General features: G+C 41.4%; 2 protein-coding genes across 3 annotated transcripts in view; one reads left to right on the top strand and one right to left on the bottom strand.

Moving 5' to 3' along the window:
* The window catches only part of UBAC2 (UBA domain containing 2), a 143575-nt gene that overhangs the window by 58439 nt on the left and 66474 nt on the right, over window positions 1-18662 (top strand). The window lies entirely within an intron of this gene.
* Window positions 7-15839, bottom strand: LOC104982172 (G-protein coupled receptor 183). 2 transcript variants are annotated; one of them, XM_010831494.1, is made up of 3 exons: window positions 14633-15839; window positions 6607-6751; window positions 7-1504 (listed from the first exon to the last, which is right to left on the bottom strand). In XM_010831494.1, exon 3 carries the CDS (start codon window positions 1484-1486, stop codon window positions 404-406), a length of 1083 nt encoding a protein of 360 aa, XP_010829796.1. In that variant the 5' UTR covers window positions 1487-1504; window positions 6607-6751; window positions 14633-15839; the 3' UTR covers window positions 7-403. The 2 variants fall into 2 exon arrangements, with proteins under 2 accessions (XP_010829796.1, XP_010829795.1); XM_010831493.1 differs by lacking the exon at window positions 6607-6751 and having other exon boundaries at window positions 14633-14870.

The raw sequence follows: 18662 nt of genomic DNA, 5'->3' as shown, positions 1-18662 counted from the left end.
AAAAAAAAGAGAAAGGGAATATTACAATATTAACATTTCTACACTGGCAATATACAATTTTGATAGTCTTTTTTTCTTTTTTTGAATTATTGGTGAGGAACATTAATGATTTCGTTTTTTGTTAACACAAAACTTTTCTTTTTACACTGAGATTTATTAAAATACCCTCCCTTTTAAAGGTATACTATTTCATTTACAAATGAGAATTTTGCTGAATGTTGTTCTTGAGTGTAAATATATATATATATATATCAATTTACTTCCAAGTTGGAGGTGAGAAATAGTGCCCAGTGAAAGGAATTCAAAAGAATCCTAATTGGAAGTCTAATACTTGTTATAAGAAAAGTCTTGCGAAGTTCAACATACAGTCTACTTTGGTATAAATCCAAGACTCCTTTCCTTTTTACTTTCCATTTAAAGACTTGGAATGTATCATCATTTGAGTTTCTGTCATTTCACGTGAGTTTTCTTCAGGGGCTGACCTCACAGCACTGGAAATTGATACACTGACTTGACGTTTCAACATCTTCATGACCTTTCTCTTGTACCCTTTACATGCAAAAAAATATATAAAAGGGTCCATGCAGCAGTTGAAGTTCATCAGACATACTGTAAAGTGCAGAGATATCTGGAATGAATGTCTTTGGCTACATTCCAGGAGACCGGGAAGACGAAGCTTCTTGATCATGTGTTGAATAATTGCAACATGATAAGGCGTGAAACATACAACAAACACAACAATTATAAAAATAATTGTGTTGAGAGCCTTTTTGTTGACCCCAGATTTCTCAGTTAGCGGGTTCTGTTTGGCAGTTTTAAAGAGCTTGCAACAGATTTGAGAATAGCAGATAAGAATAATGACAAGCGGAAGTACGTATCCTATGAAACAGGCACCAAGCAGAATCCAGGGGAGGGATTTGGTTTCCTCGAAGTTTGGATATTCCATGCACGTAGTCCTTTCAGCCTCCTGTTTTGACATAGGGCTTATGAGTAGTGGGAGTGTTTGACCAAATACCAGAATCCAGACAAATATGCAGATGCATTTTGCATGTTCAATTCTTTTTATCTTATTGTACCGCAGGGGGTGCACCACAGCAAAGAACCGGTCAATGCTCAGGCAGGTCATGAAGTTCACACCTGCGTATGTGTTGATGTAAAACACAAGAGCGGTTATCCTACACAGGGCATCGCCGATTCTCCAGTCAAAGCCCAGCGCATAGTAGGCTATCCGTGTAGGCAGAGCCGTGGTAAAAAGTATATCTGAAATCACCAAGTTGGTTGAATAGAGAGTGGTAGAGTTGATTTTTTTCCTGTTTTGAATAATGACGATCAAGGCCAGTAAGTTTCCCACAAGCCCAATTATGAAGACGATGCTGTAATGCAGTGGCATGAGGATCCTGGCTGTATGGTGGTGGGCATAGAGATCACAGTCGCTTTCCAGAGAAGCTGCAGAGGGTGTCGTAAAATTGTCCATTTTTATATCCATCAGTGGTGTTCAGGGTCTCTAAGAAAACCAAGAAGGACGTGTTTTATTAAAAGCATTCTCTTAAATCTCCTGCATTGGCAGCAGGTTCTTCACTAGTGCCACCAATTTGTGGGATACAACTAAAAGTTCTGATGATAGGGAGATTTATAGCTTTAAAAACAAACCTTAAAATAAAGATTGACAATCAAAAAAAAAATTGCAGCATTTTTAGGGACTTCCCTGGCAGTCCAGTGGTTAAGACCTGGGGCTTCAATGCAGGGACCACAGGTTCCATTCCTGGTTGGGGGACTAAGATCCCACATGCTGAGCAGTGAAGCCAAAAAAAAAATTTTTTTTTTTTATTTTAAAAGTTTTAAAATATAAATAAAAAAGCATATTTAACTAAAAATGATATAAACTAACTCCTTGAGATCTAACTTAAAATGTCAAAATTTATATAATTTTCAAAAATCTGTATGTAATGTGGTTACATACTATATTATAACAGGAGGAGCAGAGACTGAAATTTATATTTTTACTCTTAAAATTTGGTCGCTTTGGCAAAGCTCTGGCAAAGGAAATAGAACCATTTAAATAGGGCAAATGTATTTTTGTGACAAGGGAATGCACTAACTTTTTAAGCAGAAATTTCCCCTTTGTTTTTTTGGATCATTATCTGGTAAAGAGTAAAATCACGTAAAGCACCCCACACTTCAGAAAGCGTAAAACTTTGCTTTTAAATTGAATATCAGTTGGACTTTTTTTTTTTTTCGTCAAATGCATATCACTGCCAGGAAATGAAATCAGTCACACATTTATGTAGTGAAATACGAACTTACCACAGTGGTCTGATTTGTGTTAACCCAAAAATTATGAGAAACAAGCTAAGGCCTTTGTTAGGAACTGAAAGTTAGGTTTTCTTTAAGAAAAGAAGAAGACCATGACAACCATGACAAAAACAACAAAAAAAAGAAGAAAAAGAAACAAAAAGAGAAAGAAAAAAGTGTTTTGAGGGGAGAATTTTAAATTAGTGTTAAAGTGTATCATTCTGCAGGTGCCCCACTGACGTGTGCAGTGTTCATTCTTACATGTGCAAACAGCAGGAAAAATTACACACGTGGTATTCTGTGTTCTGTTTGTTCATTTACTATGTTCATGTATCAGGGTAGTCTGTGTCTTTGTCATATGTGTAGATCTTATGTAGACATTTAATACGTATTCTGAAGTGTTCCAGCGGTAATGCATAAGTTGCTTCCTTACGCCCTTGATGAATACCTGGATTGTTTCTACCTCTTTTCTTATTATAAATAATGTCTAAGATGGAGAGTGAAAAACTCCTACAATAAAAATCCATATATGAGGATGAACTTCGATAAAACTAAGAAACAGCAGAGCAATAAATTCTGTGAAGTTTTTTCTTTTTTTATGGTCATACTACATGGCATGTGGGATCTTAGTTCCCCGACCAGGGATTGAACTCGAGCCCCCCTACATTGGAAGTGCGGAAACTTAACCACTGGACTGCCAGGAAAGTCCCCTGTAAAGTTATTTTTAGAAGGAAAATAATTTTGTGGTAGGTCTCTATGCATAAAATCTCATCTGAAAGTCACTGTAACTGAGGGAGAAGTCAATATATCTAGTAATGATGGTACTGTATGTTAAAGGGAAGAACTCTGTTTCTAGCCTTATCAAAGCACTGACTAGACATCTGCATCTCCAACTGCCGTATTAAATGAAGTAGAGGCTCTGTAACAATCTCTGTAACGATCTTAAAACAGCGATACCGACAGAACAAGGGGGTTCTGAGAGGACTGTACTAATGTCATAGGTGTGTATTACCTACAGTGTTGATAGGTTAATCATGAAAATATAGGACTACAACCTAAAGCAAATGGGAGCAAAAAAGGAAATAGAACTTTTTATTAGTCAAGGGAAGACAGAAAAGGAGACTCTGGGAAAAAGCAAAGGGTGAAAATGGTAGGTAGAAAAAACAAAATAAGAAGATAGGAAATGTGACACGACAAATTTAAATACATTGATGTGAAAAAGTGTTAGTCGTGTCCGACTCTTTGAGACCCCGTGAACTGTAGCCCGCCAGGCTTTTCTGTCCATGGGATTCTCCAGGCAAGAATACTAGAGTAGAATTTGGTGTATGACTCAGGGAACTCAAACCAGGGCTCTGTGACAACTAGAGGGGTGGGATAGGGAGGGAGGTGGGAGGGAGGTTCTGGAGGGAAGGAATACACACACACGCACACACACCTATGGCTGATTCATGTTGATGTATGGCAGAAACCAACACAACATTGTAAAGCGATTATCCTTCAATTAAAAATAAATTTAAAAAAAATACTGGAGTGGTAGCCATTCCCTTGTCCAGCAGATCTTCCCCACCCAGGAGATCGAACGAGGTCTCCTGTGTTATAGGCAAATTGTTTACCATCTTCCCCACCAGAGAAGCCCAAAAAAGTTGAAAGTGAAAGTGTTAGTCGCTCAGTCGTGTCTGACTCTTTGTGACCCTGTGGATTATAGCCCACCAGGCTCCTCTGTCCATGGAATTCTTCAGGCAAAAATACTGGAGTAAGTAGCCATTCCCTTCTCCAGGGGATCTTCCTGACCCAGGGATTGAACTTGAGTCTCTTGCATTGCAGGCACATTCATTACCATCTGAGCCACCATTGAACTCACCTCTTAAAAGACAGAGACTATCAGTTTGGATTTTTAAAAATCCAGCCATATACTGGTAGCTCAGTAAAGAATCCACCAATGGAAAGCTAGACTAGCAATATTAACATCAGAAAAAAATAGAATTCAAAACACAATCAATAATAATAGAAACAAAAGAATTCACTACACAAGTTCAAAGGAATAGTTCAGGGACATAAAAATAATAATAAATTTTACATGTAACAGCAAGATTTGACAGAATTTAAAGGAGAAATTGTCAAATCCACAACTGTAATGGGAGAGTTTAACACATTTTTATTACAATATGATAGGTAAAAAGAAGATTAACCCAACAGGACTTAAATGCTAACAGAATTTGTGCTTAAAGCACATTCGAATTCTTTGCAAGTTTGACCTTTTACTCAGTTATGAGACGTGTCTCCAAAGTCTCAGAAAATCATTAGCAAGCAGCTCACATCCCTTGTGAGTAAGGACTCCCTGGTGGCTCAGGTGGTGAAGAATCCGCCTGCAGTGCAGGAGGCCTGGGTTCAGTCCCTGGGTCAGGGAGATCCCCTGGGGAAGAAAATGGCAACCCACTCCAGTATTCTTGCCTGGAGAATCCCATGGACAGAGGAGCCTGGCGGGCTACAGTCCATGGGATTGCAAAGAGTCAGACACGACTAAGCAACTAACACAGCGTAACACAACAGCAGCTCACATTCCTTGTGAGTAGTACAGTACGACTAAATTAGAAATTAAAAATAAGTTAAAGTATCAATTTGGACTCTAGAAATATATTTTTCTAAAAAAAAAAAGAAATATATTTTTCTAAGAAACTTATGGGTTAAGAGATCACAATGCAGATTTTGAAGTTCTTACAACTAAAGGACAAAAATATTATAAAACAGTGGAGTGGAGCACAGCTAAAGAGTTAACCCAAAATTGATGCAAAGCCTTGAAGGCATTTATTTCTTAAAAAATTGAAAGTAGCCAAGTTAAATATGGGGTCACATAGAGTCGGACACGACTGAAGTGACTTAGCAGCAGCAGCAGCAAGTTAAATATGTAGCTCAAGAAGCTAGAAAAGAACTGAGTTTGCCCCCACCCCCAAAATAGAAGAAAATAATAAAAAATAAATGGAGTTATTGATGAATTAGAACTCCAAACAAAACCTACCCAGTAAGTATGGGCTTTATATTTTGTGTGTTTTGGTGGGGAGAGGGGAATGGAGTGATTCTCGAAGGGGAAATTGTGGAATTGCAATTATGAAATAAAAATAGAAGAAATTTTATTCATTAGTATGAAAAGCAATTTTGCAGAAACTGAGTCTGGACATAGGTAGAAATTCCAGGCACGGGTTGCAGGAACAGGCATCAAGAGCTACCTTTAGTTTATGAATTTTTGTGAAAAATTTTTTTTCTGAAAATCTCAACATTTAAATTTTATTTGGAGGAATCTTCCAAAGTAGGTTCCTGGGAACTGCCTTTGAAATACACGGTAGGGAAAAAAACCAACACTGTGAAGTCTGCTAATCTTCCATATGAATAATAATGGTTGTAGAGGTTAGGAAAGTTACACTGACTCTGAGAATGTGTCACTGCCCACCAGTTGTAAAAGCACGGCCAACCGCTTCACTGAGTGAAGTACAGCATCCAGTAGCATCCATCAAAAATAAATGTTTTTTAATGGATGAAACACACAAGGCAGTGTTTTCAGAACATTTTATCCTAAGGAAAAGATGTTTAAAACAGTGTCAAATTTTAAGTGTGAAAGTTTGCAACCAAATCAGATGTCCATCATTAGGGAATTGGTTAGTTTATGGCCCTATAGTGGAATATGCCAGGACACGGCCACTGAAAATGGCTACATAGATGCCTGTTTCCAGACGGGGCATAACGTTAAGTAGGGAAAGCGGGTTCCACGTCAGGCCACTTTTTGGAAAGAAGAAAAGCAGCTATTTACACACACATCCGTGCGTGGACACAGAGGCCAGCACATCATTTTGTACAAGTAAATTTTGAGTTTCATTCATACCTTTTCAATTTTAACACCGAATGTGAATTAACTTACGAAATGAATAAATAGGTAAATACTTCCCTTTTAATGTGAGTAAAAATTTACAATTCAGCTCTTCTTGCCAAAGCTTGTCCTCTGACCTGCGTTTCAGAGCTCACCCTGAGTGTTCTTTATTCAGATTCAGGCCTGAGTTGTTGCTGGGTGCCTACCTTAAGTCCGATCTGGAAGACCCCTCCCAGCCATCCTGGAAGCCAGGTATGGCCAGCACCTGCCTACTCTGCCCTCGAGGTGACCCCTCTCAGAGAAGGTAGAGGACACACCAGATTCTTCTCCCTCCCCACCTGGCTTCCAGCCTCCTACCCTGTCCAGCGCTCGGCAGGGGTAGTTGCTCCACGCTGCCTCTCAAGAACCGAGAGTCTGTGGTTTCAGGGTGGTCGAGGTGTCAGGGCCGTCCTCACCTGTGCACAGACAGCCGGCGCACACGTGGCCTAGCCGCTTTGGAGCGGGCGGCCAGTTCTTCCAGCAGAAGCCGTTCCAGGAGAGGCGCCTTTCCAGGTCGAGGCCAGGCCGGTGGATGCTGTGTCATAGAGCCCTGAGGGGAGACTGCAGAGAGGCCCCGTCCTGAGTCAGAGAAAGGCCCTTGCACAAGGTGGACGTGCACGTGGGCTGACCCAGAGGCTCTCGGGTAAAGGGGAATGTGGGCTGTTTCGGAATGTGTGCGTTTGGCTCTTTAGCAACCTCTGGAAGGTCGATTCCATCGGTCAGCAGCTCTAGTATTATACTACCTTTGGTGGTGTTTACCTAGTGTTATTATTAATGCTATAGTTTTAGTCCATTTTATCTTTTTCAAATTGAGAGAAAAATCCTTTCACATATTTGACTGTTATCCTGTTCCTGTATCAGGCAATCCCAATTTGTTATCATATTCCCTCAGAAACCCTATTTTGTCCCTTCCTTTAATCCTTTTAGGATTCAGGATTACTTTCCTGAACCTTGACTTACTCCATGCTTTTATTCAGGAAAAATGGCTTTCTAGTGCCCCCTCCGTCCGCCAGATCCTGAAAATTCAGACATGATACCTTTTAATGTCCAAGGACCTAAACCTGATGACGAATGGATGTTGGGAATGTGCTCTTGTCCGAATGAGGTGTTATATCATTGACACACCCAGGTTCTGCTTGCTCTTTGCATTACAGTGTTCCTTTATCAACCTTTGCATTGCAAATTCCCCTTTTAACTGTTTCTAATCCTTCCTCTTTTAGTCATAACCAAATCGTTCTTTTCTTTACCTCTTTGTTTATTCTAGACTGAATTTTAAACATTTTTCATAATTGTTAAGACAGCAGCATCTGACATGTTATTGAGGTTGGATATACTGAGTTGTACTTGAAAGTCCTATGGCTCGTCCTTTTATTGCCTTGAGAAAAGCACAAAGAAGTGCTTACTCTAAATCTTTTTTCCTTAGAGTACTTGAACTCTCTAATAGTCAGAATTTCATTGTGAAGCTTTCTGATGAAAAGACGCACCATGTCACTAAGCTATCCCCTGTGCCTTATGCCGGAAAGGATGAGGGGTGCAAGCCTTGCCCTGAGGGCGCAGATGTACCTGGGCTGCTGGAAGTGTGGGTCCTTATTCAGGTTCCACCCAAGGAACCACAAGCAGCCATCTGTGCCAGTCCTCTGAAAGTTTTTATTAATAAGCAAAGGAGGCTGTCTCAGTTTTATCTCTGTCACACAATATCGATCCTTTTAACTTTACTGTTATCCTAACATATAACAGCAAGTTCTTCCACGGCAAAATATGAATATCCTCCAAAGTATTTTCACTTACATCTTTGGGAGTGGGCCTGTGTGTATGGTTTTCTGTAGATTGATTTTCTTACTAATTAGAGTGGTGAGCGTTTCTTAAGACACTATCATCTCATTTTTGCATAACCGGACATGTTGACATGAACTGTCGAGTTCTTTCTAGCCACAGAAAGGAAAAAATAAAAAGCCCCCTCACAACTCATTTATTAGTATTTCAGAAAACTGTCCAAGAGCTAATGTGGTTTGTACTCTAGAAATATTTACCCTGGATACCAACTTGGAGGCAGTTGTGGTTTTTTTCACAGGATTCTGATACATACTTTCTGCAATCTCAGCTTACTTGCTTGGATAATTATTGTCTTAGCTTTTATTTGTGGCAGAAGCAGAATAAGATCTTCATTATATTCAAAGATCTAGTAAATGCTAGAATACTGGCTTTTTTTTTTAAGAATACTGGCTTTTAGAGTTTAGCTCCAAGATTCCTGAAATGTCACCTTTACCCCTAATACGTATTCACTTAATAATCATCAACACTTAAAATGAGAAGGACTTAATCTTGTAGTAATTTTGTTTAATTTCAGGCCTTAGCAATGAACCGAATGGGTCAAAGCATGCTGACAGGATCATTGCTAAGAGGTGACTTCTCTGTGAGGTGAAGTCTGCTCAGGACCGTGTTTACACATCAAGATGATCTGAGTCAAAGTGCCCACAGTGGCCTGCACCAGAGAGGAAGTTCCTGGAGCACGCTCTGAAAACAACCTGGGGAGCCCCAGAGTGGACGTGCAGATGCAAATGATATTTGTCTATTGTTAAATGATGTGTGCTGTCTGATCCGGTTCTTTGATTTCTGTTGATACACTGTCCTTTGGTTATTTTTTTGAAGAGGGCTAAGATTGAGGAAAGATTTCTAAGTGGGAGAAAAGAAAGTCCCTGGGAAAGGAGTGGGCAGAGAAAGGATCCGGACTCAAAGGGACAAGGATTCTGTCTCCTGGGGAAACAGACATTTCAGGACAGCAGGCTGAGGCTGTTTGGCGCCCTGAGGACAAACGCTCGGCCTTCCCAGGTGGCGCTCGTGGTAGAGAACCCGCCTGCCATGCAGGGGACACAAGAGACGCGGGCTCAGTCCCTAGGTCGGTAAGACCCCCGGAGGAGGGCGTGGCCACCCACTCCAGTATTCTTGCCTGGAGAGTCCCATGGACAGAGGAGCCTGGCAGGCTGCAGTCCATTGGGCTGCAGGGTCAGACACGACTGAAGCGGCTTAGCACACGTGACAACAGACATACTCCATGGAAGAAAGAAATCACTGTTGCTTTCTCCAGTTACCCTATTTTTATACGTATTTGTCAGGGGCTTGGAAAAGCCTCCGTGTTCTGGAAGCTGAGTGAACAGGGACATCTGAACCTGGTCCAGTGTCACACACACCGGCGCCTGGCACTCAACCAGGGATGTTTTTCACTGGCTTCAAGGTGAGAAACCACTCGAGCAACTGTGTGTCCCCACTGCCCTGCAAAATTTAGTCATGAATCACATCTGACTCTTTTGCAACCTGTGGACTATAGCCCGCCAGGCTTCTCTGTCCATGAGATTTCTCAGGCAAGAACACTGGAGTGGGTTGCCATGCCCTCCTAAAGAGAATCTTCCCGACCCAGGGTTTGAACCTGCATCTCTTGCATTAGCAGGCAGATTCTTTACCACTGAACCACAAGGGAAGCCCACCTTGCAAAATAGGAGCAGGAGAGTCATTCCTGATTGTCATTCTGATTGTGGAAAGAACCCCAAGGCATGGACGGGCGGTGAACAGCACAGGCCCAACCTTGCTTCCCTCCGCTGGCATGGCCAGGCGCCTGTTCCAGGCCACTCTGAACCGCTGTGATAGTCAGTCCACACCCGATAACCTAGTCAAAGAAATCTTCCTATGCTCTCAGGGTTCGTTCCCCCCACCCCCCACCACCCCAACCGACTTTGAGTCCTGAGTTGGTAGCCGTGTCCAAGATTGATTCTAGGGGAGGATATACAGGGAATATCGTCCAGAAAGCAGGCTGATAGCTGCCTCCATGTCTCCGAGGGAACCCCCCCGCCCCCAGTGCGCCGGAGTGTGTATGTCAGGAGTCTTGTCATCTGCGGTCAGTGTATCTGAGGGCAGCTCTCCTCCCTGCCTCCCGGGGAGCTCGCTTGCTTTCTCCAGTCTGTGGAAGGGTTGACCCTGCGGCTGACCCGAGGACACGATCTGGTCCTGACCGCCTCCCGGTAGGTCTGCCCAGGGTCAGGAACAGGCCAGTGCGTGGGGTGCATCTTCAGAAACAAAAAACACCCCATTGTTGGCTGGTCTGTCCTTTCCTCTTTGTGCCTCCGTGGTGTCCTGAACCCCATGGAGACGCTGCGCCTTCTGTAAACACCTACGTCAGAACTGATGGGAAAGTGAAAGGTGCCTGACCTGTGTTACCTGCTTAAACACCCACTTGCACATTTGGGGTTTTATATAGTCTGGCTATTTTTCTTTCACATTTCACTGATTATTTATTCCTCCTGTGGCTTTTTGGCAACTTGAATACTGACTCAAATGATATGAAGGTCTTCAGAGATGAAGACAGAAGGAGGTAATAGCACTGAGGACTTGAAATATGTGGCATATTGTTTAGCAACTGGAAGAAAAAAAAAATTCCCACCCTGATACACTTTTCAGTGTAAGGAAGACAAAGACCATTTCCATGTGGCATGATGGGACCTATGTGCAAGATAATCAACTGCATAAATATATGTATATAAATATATAAAGACTCCTTATAAAGAAGGGCTGAGTCAGTATTAACCTTTATCCCCTGAATCCAAAATGTTCCCAGAAATAATAGGTACCTTTTCTCCTTAAAGTCTGAGGGAGTTTGAAATTTTGCATTTCATCTCTATTATCTCATAGAAATTAGTCAGAAACATTACATATCCTTATTTTATGGATAAAGGGAGTTCCAGAGAGATTAGATCTCTTGCTCGGGGTCCTCTTTGGCCACCTCATGCGAAGAGTTGACTCATTGGAAAAGACTCTGATGCTGGGAGGGATTGGGGGCAGGAGGAGAAGGGGACGACAGAGGATGAGATGGCTGGATGGCATCACTGACTCGATGGACGTGAGTCTGGGTGAACTCCGGGAGTTGGTGATGGACAGGGAGGCCTGGCGTGCTGCGATTCATGGGCGTTGCAAAGAGTCGGACACGACTGAGTGACTGATCTGATCTGATCTGATCAGGGGTCCTCCCCCCAGGACAGGTGCCGAGCCAGGGGCCACGCAGGTGCCCAGGCCTCCGCGTCCTCCAACACCCCCTGCCTCCTGCCAGGCAGCGGTTCCTGGGCTTTCAGCCTGCTGTGCCCCTCCTCCCTGCCCCCTGCACTCGCCCATCTGTCTGCCTGGGTGCGAGTCGCTGCCTCTGCTCTGCCGGCCTCGAGCCACCCTCACTTCTCTCTGCAGCTGCAGCTGCAGCCCGCGCTGGCTCACATGGTGCCCTCTGGCCCCGGGCAGACTGCACGCTGTCTGTGGTGACACACAGTTTCCTTCGTGATCGGGCTCCGCTTCCCTCTTTAGCTGGATCTCTGTCCGTCTTCCCTCCCGTGACCTCGAGCTCAGGCCCTGCTGGAATAGGCTGTTGATACCCTGTGTTCTCTCACAGCTCTCTTCCTTTCTGATCCTCTTCCTTCTCTCTGGTGCCTCCTTGGCCCCCGCCTGCATCCTGTGCTCCTGCTTTCTTTCCTTCAGGCCTTTGTTCAAAATCAGCTGCTCCTGGAGGCTTCCCTGATTCTGTCCTGTCCTCTCCTTCCTTGACAGCCCCCGCCCGCCCTGCAGACAGGCAGCGTGGGGCGTCCTCGCCAGGCCCTGCGCCCTGGACTGGCATCTGTGCTGTTTTTTTGTTTTGTTTTGTTTTTCCTGTTTCCTGCTAGCCTATGAAGTCCTGAGAGTGGGGGCTGTGTTGTTAATTTGGCGTTATCTCCAGCCGGCCCATCATTGGTGCTCAGTAAATACCCATTAAGGAGTAGCAGAGTCCCAGCTTTCTTGATCCTCAGTCGGAGTTTCTTTATTAGACTACAGGGTGCGTTTGATGAATAAAAGTAGCCAGTAGTATGCAGCATAGATTGTGTCCCAGGCAGTGCCCTGGGCTCCCTAGGTATATTCACCCTGACTCTCACAGAGCTTTCCCAAATCCTTTGCCAGTGGTGAAACCAAGAACAGAGCGCTTACGAGTCTTGCCTCAAGACACAGCTGTCAAGTGTCAGGATTTACTCCTGGCAGATCGGCTCCAGGAATGACATTCAGCGTAGTATATTTTAGCCCCTGCTCCTATTTCCAGCCTGATCTGATATTATTGGTAGGAAACAAGTAAAATAGGAAGACATCTCAGAACTTTTAACACATAATAGTTCATATACCTGGCTGAACCAGAGGGAAGAGAAGGGCTGGGGAGATGGGACAAGAGAGGAAAAGAGAAGAATAAGTTGCTATCAATAAGGAGTTCATTAATTTATTTGTAGCATATTTTAGTGCAAGTAAAAGTTTCATAAATGAATTTAGACTTTACTGGCTTAAACAGGATGTCTATGAAAACAGTTTGGATTGAAATTTCCACCAAGAGAAGGTGAATACCTAGGACGGCTCTTACGCTTGTTAAGTATTTGCAGATATCTAACAGAATATTTTTATTCCTCTGTTCTGGCTTTCCAGATACCACAAGGATCTTTGTCACCTCTGTTGTTTTTCAGGGGATTTTCGCATGTTAGTTATTTCATCTGCCATTGAATCCCTGTGTTTTACAAGCGTCTTGGGAGGCTGGGAAGCTATATGGACTGGGAGATACTACACATCCTTAGCATATACACAACCAGGACCTTTTAGCAGCTGCAGGAGGCCCTGAACCGTAGCAGAGAGACTGCTGTCCCTGCCAAACTCCTTTACTGGGTGGGGTGCTCTTTTTTTAGTTATAAACTTTTAAAGGATACCAATTTTATCTCATTTTATCCCCTAGAATGTTTAAGATCTGGCCAGCTGCAGATAGCTAATCAATGCCTATGGAAAGCATAAATATATAAAAAGTGATAGAGTGACCTGAGTTGATATTTATTCCATTAAATGACTGGCCACGTTACTGAGAAGCTCTTAGAAGCCAGTTAAAAGTAATTTATCAAAGGCAATCCCACCACTCACATGATACGTGAGCCCAGTGAGTGGATGCTTTCTGGAGCCGTGTTCTCTTTGCAGCGTCATGTCCAAGAACTACGATTAACCCCCCAAGAGAAAACATGCACTGAAATCCTAGCAGATGCAAAGTCCAGGCAGGCAGCACAGTTAGGTGTATAGACATCCATAGACTCAGTCTCCATGTGAAATATTCTCTAAAGATCTCAAAATAAGTTCAAGAAGAAGAAAATGCCCACAGAAGTGGTAGGGCAGGGAAACTTTGCCTATTGGATTCATCCTTCAGTGGTTTAATGGGCAGAGGGAGGAGAGACCAAGGCTAGCAGGCAGTTTTCCAGTGCTTTCTATGACAACCAATATTATATAGCACTTATTATGACACCCAAGGACCGGGCAGTATAGTTACTCCCCATTTTACAAGTGAGGCAGATGAAGCCCGAGAAGCAACATGTCCAGGGTCACGCAACTGGTAAGTAAGAGAGCCCAAGCCTGACTCCAGAGCCCATGCTCTTAACCACCATCCTATATCGTACTTAGAGCAAGACCCTCCCCCTCAAAAAGCACACCCTCTTTTAGAGGAAGTCTCTGAACAGCTTACATGTTACCAAGAGTTTCTGTCACCTCTGTTCCCAACCTGGACATAAATATTGGCAGTTCACTGCACCTAGTTCATTGTTTTGTGATATTTTTTATGCATACAGAAGTTCTAGGAAGAAAATACCGAGCTGTGTTTAGCCTTTCTGATCTTCAGATAAACATAAAGCAAACAAGCGCTGTTCCTTTTTCACTTATTAGATTAACAGTTTATATTTAGAATTAAAATACTCATGTTGTCAGAGAAGCAGTGAAGCCCAGACTGTCTTCCACAGATGGGAGAGTAAATATTTCTGTAAACTGAAAAGTATCAATTTTAATTAAAGTTCTTTTTTTTTTTAATGTGCACCCTTTGCTCCACGAATTTGACTATTGAGATTCTATCCTGAGAAATAATAGAAAGTATAAAAGTAGAGAAGTAACAGAAATACAGGAAAGACTTTTATGTACATAGATCCGTGGTCAAATAGTAACATGTAGTAACTTTTCAATTGTGCTGAATAACTTCATCACAGTACATTTAGGTGTAGAAATACTCCATTCTACAATAACTTTGTTATTTTCCTTCATAAAGTATCCTGAAATACTGGCAGTATTTGCTGATTACTTGATACTGTTTTTGGTAATTGTGAGTTCACACAGAAATACGAAGTAAGCCTTATTTTTTTTTGGCAAAGGTATTTCTGGCCCGATTCACTGCCTTCACCTAGCTTAATATCAGCTTATTAGAACTGCCAGTCACCAGAGAGTCTCAACTGTATTAATGGTAAGATTTCTGATGTTAGAAATGTTTATAGCTTTTTGTTACAAAGATTCTTTACCTTTACTTTAAACTTTAACTAGACTTTCAAAGTTTTTCTTAACTTACAAGAATTTGTTGAAAAAAGCAAAATATCTGTTACTTACCTCTCAGTGTCTTGTTGGGGCCCCTGTGTGGCAGCAGTCAGTATTCGCCCAAACTGAAGTAGGTTAACCTTGGCATGTTGTTTTAAAGGAGATTACCAGACATCCTTTTATGGTGGTGGCTTTTTTTTTTTCTGTCACCCTGTGACTGAGCATAGTAGTGATCAGTTAGCCTCATGTGTGCGTGTGCACTTTTTTTAAATGGGAAGTGAAATTTTTCTGTTAGTGATTCTTTTTTTTTTTTTTTTAGAAAAGAGCTATCCAAAAACCCCTTGGAATTTATGAGTTGTTGATATCTATGGAACTTTATAAATTTTTCTATAAAGATTTAAGTTAAAAAAAATTCTTTAGAAGAGACTGAAGAAATAAACCGTAACCAGTGGGAAAAAAAAGGAATATAGCTACTGATGATGTTGTATCCATATTATGTGTGAAGTATGAGTGTTAACATGTTTTAAGGGAAAAATGTCAATTTTGCCAATTGTGTCTGGAAACTTGGTGCAGGGAGTAGTTTACTCATTCTGTATCTTATCAGCAGCTTAATGAGAAAGAAATAGAAGTTTCTGTGGTGAGTGGAGGAAAATGCTCTTTTGCATGTGTATAATAATTAGTTGGTGTTTTTAGGCAGGGGACCAACCGACTGGATCAGTGACTGCATGAACCCATGTTAACAAAGGAGAGGTTGAAGGGGGCATCTTACAGCTAGAATCACCTGTTACGCACACAGACCTGTGCTGTTCACCTTCGAGTTTTAATCGACTCAGTTTAAACCAACAATGTCACATGGATATCAAAATGCAAATTGATTTACAGACTAAATTAATGGAAATAGAGCTCTCAGAATACAAGAGATGATCTAGCCATTCTCAGTGAGTGCAAGAAACTGCATTTTGCCAAGGCATGGATGACCTAGAGCCTGCCCAGTAGGTACAGGCTCTGGATCCCAGGTCTTAGAAGAAAAGATTGAATGAACTGAGCATGTCCAGGCTTGGCAGGGATGTGATCATTATCTTCATGATCACGGTAAAGGGTTTAGGTTGCATGTGTCAATCTTCCTAACTCCAGAGGGTAAAAGGAAGGCATGTAAGAGGAGGTCACAGGAGACAGCTCTCAAATCAGAATAGGAAAGCAGTTCTCAAAAGTTGGGATCATTTTTTCTAAAAAAAGGGCATGTTGCCTTTTGTTTTTGTGTGCTCAGTCATATCCAACTCTTTTGTAACCCCATGAACTGTAGCCCGCCAAGCTCCTCTGTCCATGGGATTTCCCAGGTGAGGATACAGGGGTGGGTTGCCATTTCTTTCTCCTGGGGATCTTGCCGACCCAGAGATCGAATTGGAGTCTCCTGCACTGGCAGGAGGATTCTTTACCACTGAGCCACCTGGGAAATCCATCTCTTCTGTAGGTGCTTGCATAAACCAGGTGTCTGTTTGGAGGGACGTTGTAGAGAGAATTGAATCATTTGGTAGGGATTTGTGACTCTGTGCCCTCAGAGACCCTTCCATTCCAGGATTCTGTCAAAGTGCTGAGGACTTTTAGCCTCTCAGTGTATTATTCCATTGAGGTTATTATAAGCCCTACCGTGCTGAAGATGCGTAGATAAACGTTGTCAAACAGAAGAGTAACACTCACCTAAGTTCTTTGGGACTCCATGCCACTATGTAAAATAAAAGTACTGAACTAAATGATCACCAAGGTAACTCCTAGTATAAAAATTCTCTGAGGGGGAAATACAGGGATTTTATGATTTGATTGGTCAGTGTGGTAAACTTTTACAGGACTAGTTCCTTTAAAACTTGGTTTGAATACTCCTTTATACCATGACATTTTTGAACTTTGTTTAATGCCCCTGGATATGTTCCATTGTCTCCTGGTTTATAGTCTGTGGGAACTTGAATAGAATTTGTATCCTGTTGTTGTGTGAAATTTGTATAGATCTTAATTATGTTGAGTTGTTCATAGTGCTTTTCAGATCTGCTGTATCCTTCTACTTTTCTGTCTATTCATTCTATTAATTTTTGACAGTTTGATGTTTAAACTACAACCAAAAATCTTAATTTTTCTACTTACAAAATAATTGCAATATATAGTAAAACTATATGTAACTTTGTTCTGTATTTTCCAAATCTCCTGTAAATATGTTATCATGCTTCATAATTTAAAAAGTAAAAAAGAAGGGAAAAAAAGAAAAAAAATTGGATCGAAGAAGCCTTGAAGAAGACACTATTGAGAAGTTTTTCAATTTGTTGAAAAGCCATCCTGGTGGGGTTTTTGTCTTTTAATTTTCAAAATAATTTTTGTTAAGTAAAGCATTTTTATTTTATGAACTTATCTAGGTAAAATAAATGTTCTAGCAAACTGGATTTCCCCTCTTTTTGGTATTAGAGTAGTCATATGTATAAAGAAGAGGTGACAGGGTAATTGTCCTTTGAGATGCTGTTGATATTTACTATCAGATAGTTTCATGAGTTCACAAGCCTTATTTTTATTGTTGAAAGTTACCAGGATTTCTTTAGTTGTACTGTAAAAGTGGAGTCACTGTCCTTTTTCCATAGAAAATATAGGATGGACATTTGTGACCTGACCTGAGTGCTTCTATTTTATTTGTTCTGTCAAGCATAGTTGTGAGTATATAGGAGATACTCAACAAATGTTAGTGACATTAGTGAATGAATCCTTTATATTGTGTATTCCTTTCTGTACTTCAGCCCTGTATGCTTAAACCACATAGGGCTTCCAGAAGTTCGCTGTTCTCAATATGAAAAGGTCAAGCTGAGTTACTGTTGACAGTATAAAGAACAAATGTTGTTGTAAAATAAGGAAAAGAGAAAGACTGGTCAGTGACTAATAACACTCAGTGTGTATAGAAATAGCAGTGGAAATTTTCTACAGGGCAGCCTGTACCACACCATGGTCTGAAATACGTGCTTTTGTATATTGGGTAGGTGTAGTTTAGTATTTAGTCATCAGTTAAAACTACATAGTGATGAATAACTTCTAAGGAATTTTGAAACTTCTTCTGTTGGTATGTAAGATATGAACTGTGGTCATTAAAATTCCTATCAATATTTCTTAGTTTACATTGAAATGTACCCTCAAGTAAGAACTCTGCTTCAGATGTTTTGTTATACCTTCACTCTTTACATTTTATTGCTAAATGTAAACAGAAGACCTTCTATAAATTGAGTACCTAAAGACATGTTCCTTAGTCAGACACTTCAAGTGCAACCAAAATAGGGTTTTCTTATTATTACCAAGAGACCAATAGGCCATAGTTTGAATGTATCTATAAAACTGTATGCTTTAATCCCATTAAAAATAATAAAGCAAGAAAAGGGACTTTTTAAAACAAAAGACAAATCCTGCTGTATGGTTTTACCGTTTTAAAGAGAAATTCATTTATTCAGCAAGTACCAATAGAAGAAGTTTCAGAGTGCTGCCATCTACCTCATTTTCAACATGTGTTGGCTTTTTGTTTTGTTTAAGAGTAGAAAGGACAGTGGATGATTTTTTAATAACATATTCTCTATCAAAGATGGGAAAATGTTCTAGAGGGACCTGTTGTTTCCACAGAAATGGTAATGAGAACATTTCTTTGTGGAAGTGAAAAGTAGTTCTTGCATTTTTCTTATGATGCAATAATTTCTTTGTGTGATGCCACTCGTCCAAAATACGAGGAAGTAAAAGACTAATTAAATTAACAAGTGTTTAATGAAGAATGTGTGTTACGTGTATGTCCAAACCACAGGACTCGCTCATGTCTGCTGCCTTACCCTGGTAGGAATGTGTGTCTGCAATCTTGGAGCTAATTCCTTGAGGTTAGGGGCTGCTTCCTACTTAGAGGTGTTGATGGAGCTCCTGTACCTGGCCTGCTGCCTCTCGCACAGTGCCCAGGTGATTGATTCATTGATTCACTCAAACAGTGAAACTGGGGTAGCTTCAAGGGCAAAGGAGAGCAGCTCACCGCCAGGAGGGTTGGAGAAATCACTGGGGAGAGGAGCTGAGCTCTGTCGTGCACCATAAGCGTAAGTTTCCT

The sequence above is a fragment of the Bison bison genome, unplaced genomic scaffold, assembly GCF_000754665.1.
Source record: "Bison bison bison isolate TAMUID 2011002044 unplaced genomic scaffold, Bison_UMD1.0 scf7180017864527, whole genome shotgun sequence".
Taxonomy (NCBI): domain Eukaryota; kingdom Metazoa; phylum Chordata; class Mammalia; order Artiodactyla; family Bovidae; genus Bison; species Bison bison.
This window is presented reverse-complemented; position numbering and strand designations above follow the sequence as displayed.

Excerpts from the sequence above, each read along its gene's own strand:
- LOC104982172 (XM_010831494.1), bottom strand. The coding sequence starts at position 1,486 with ATGGATATAAAAATGGACAATTTTACGACACCCTCTGCAGCTTCTCTG.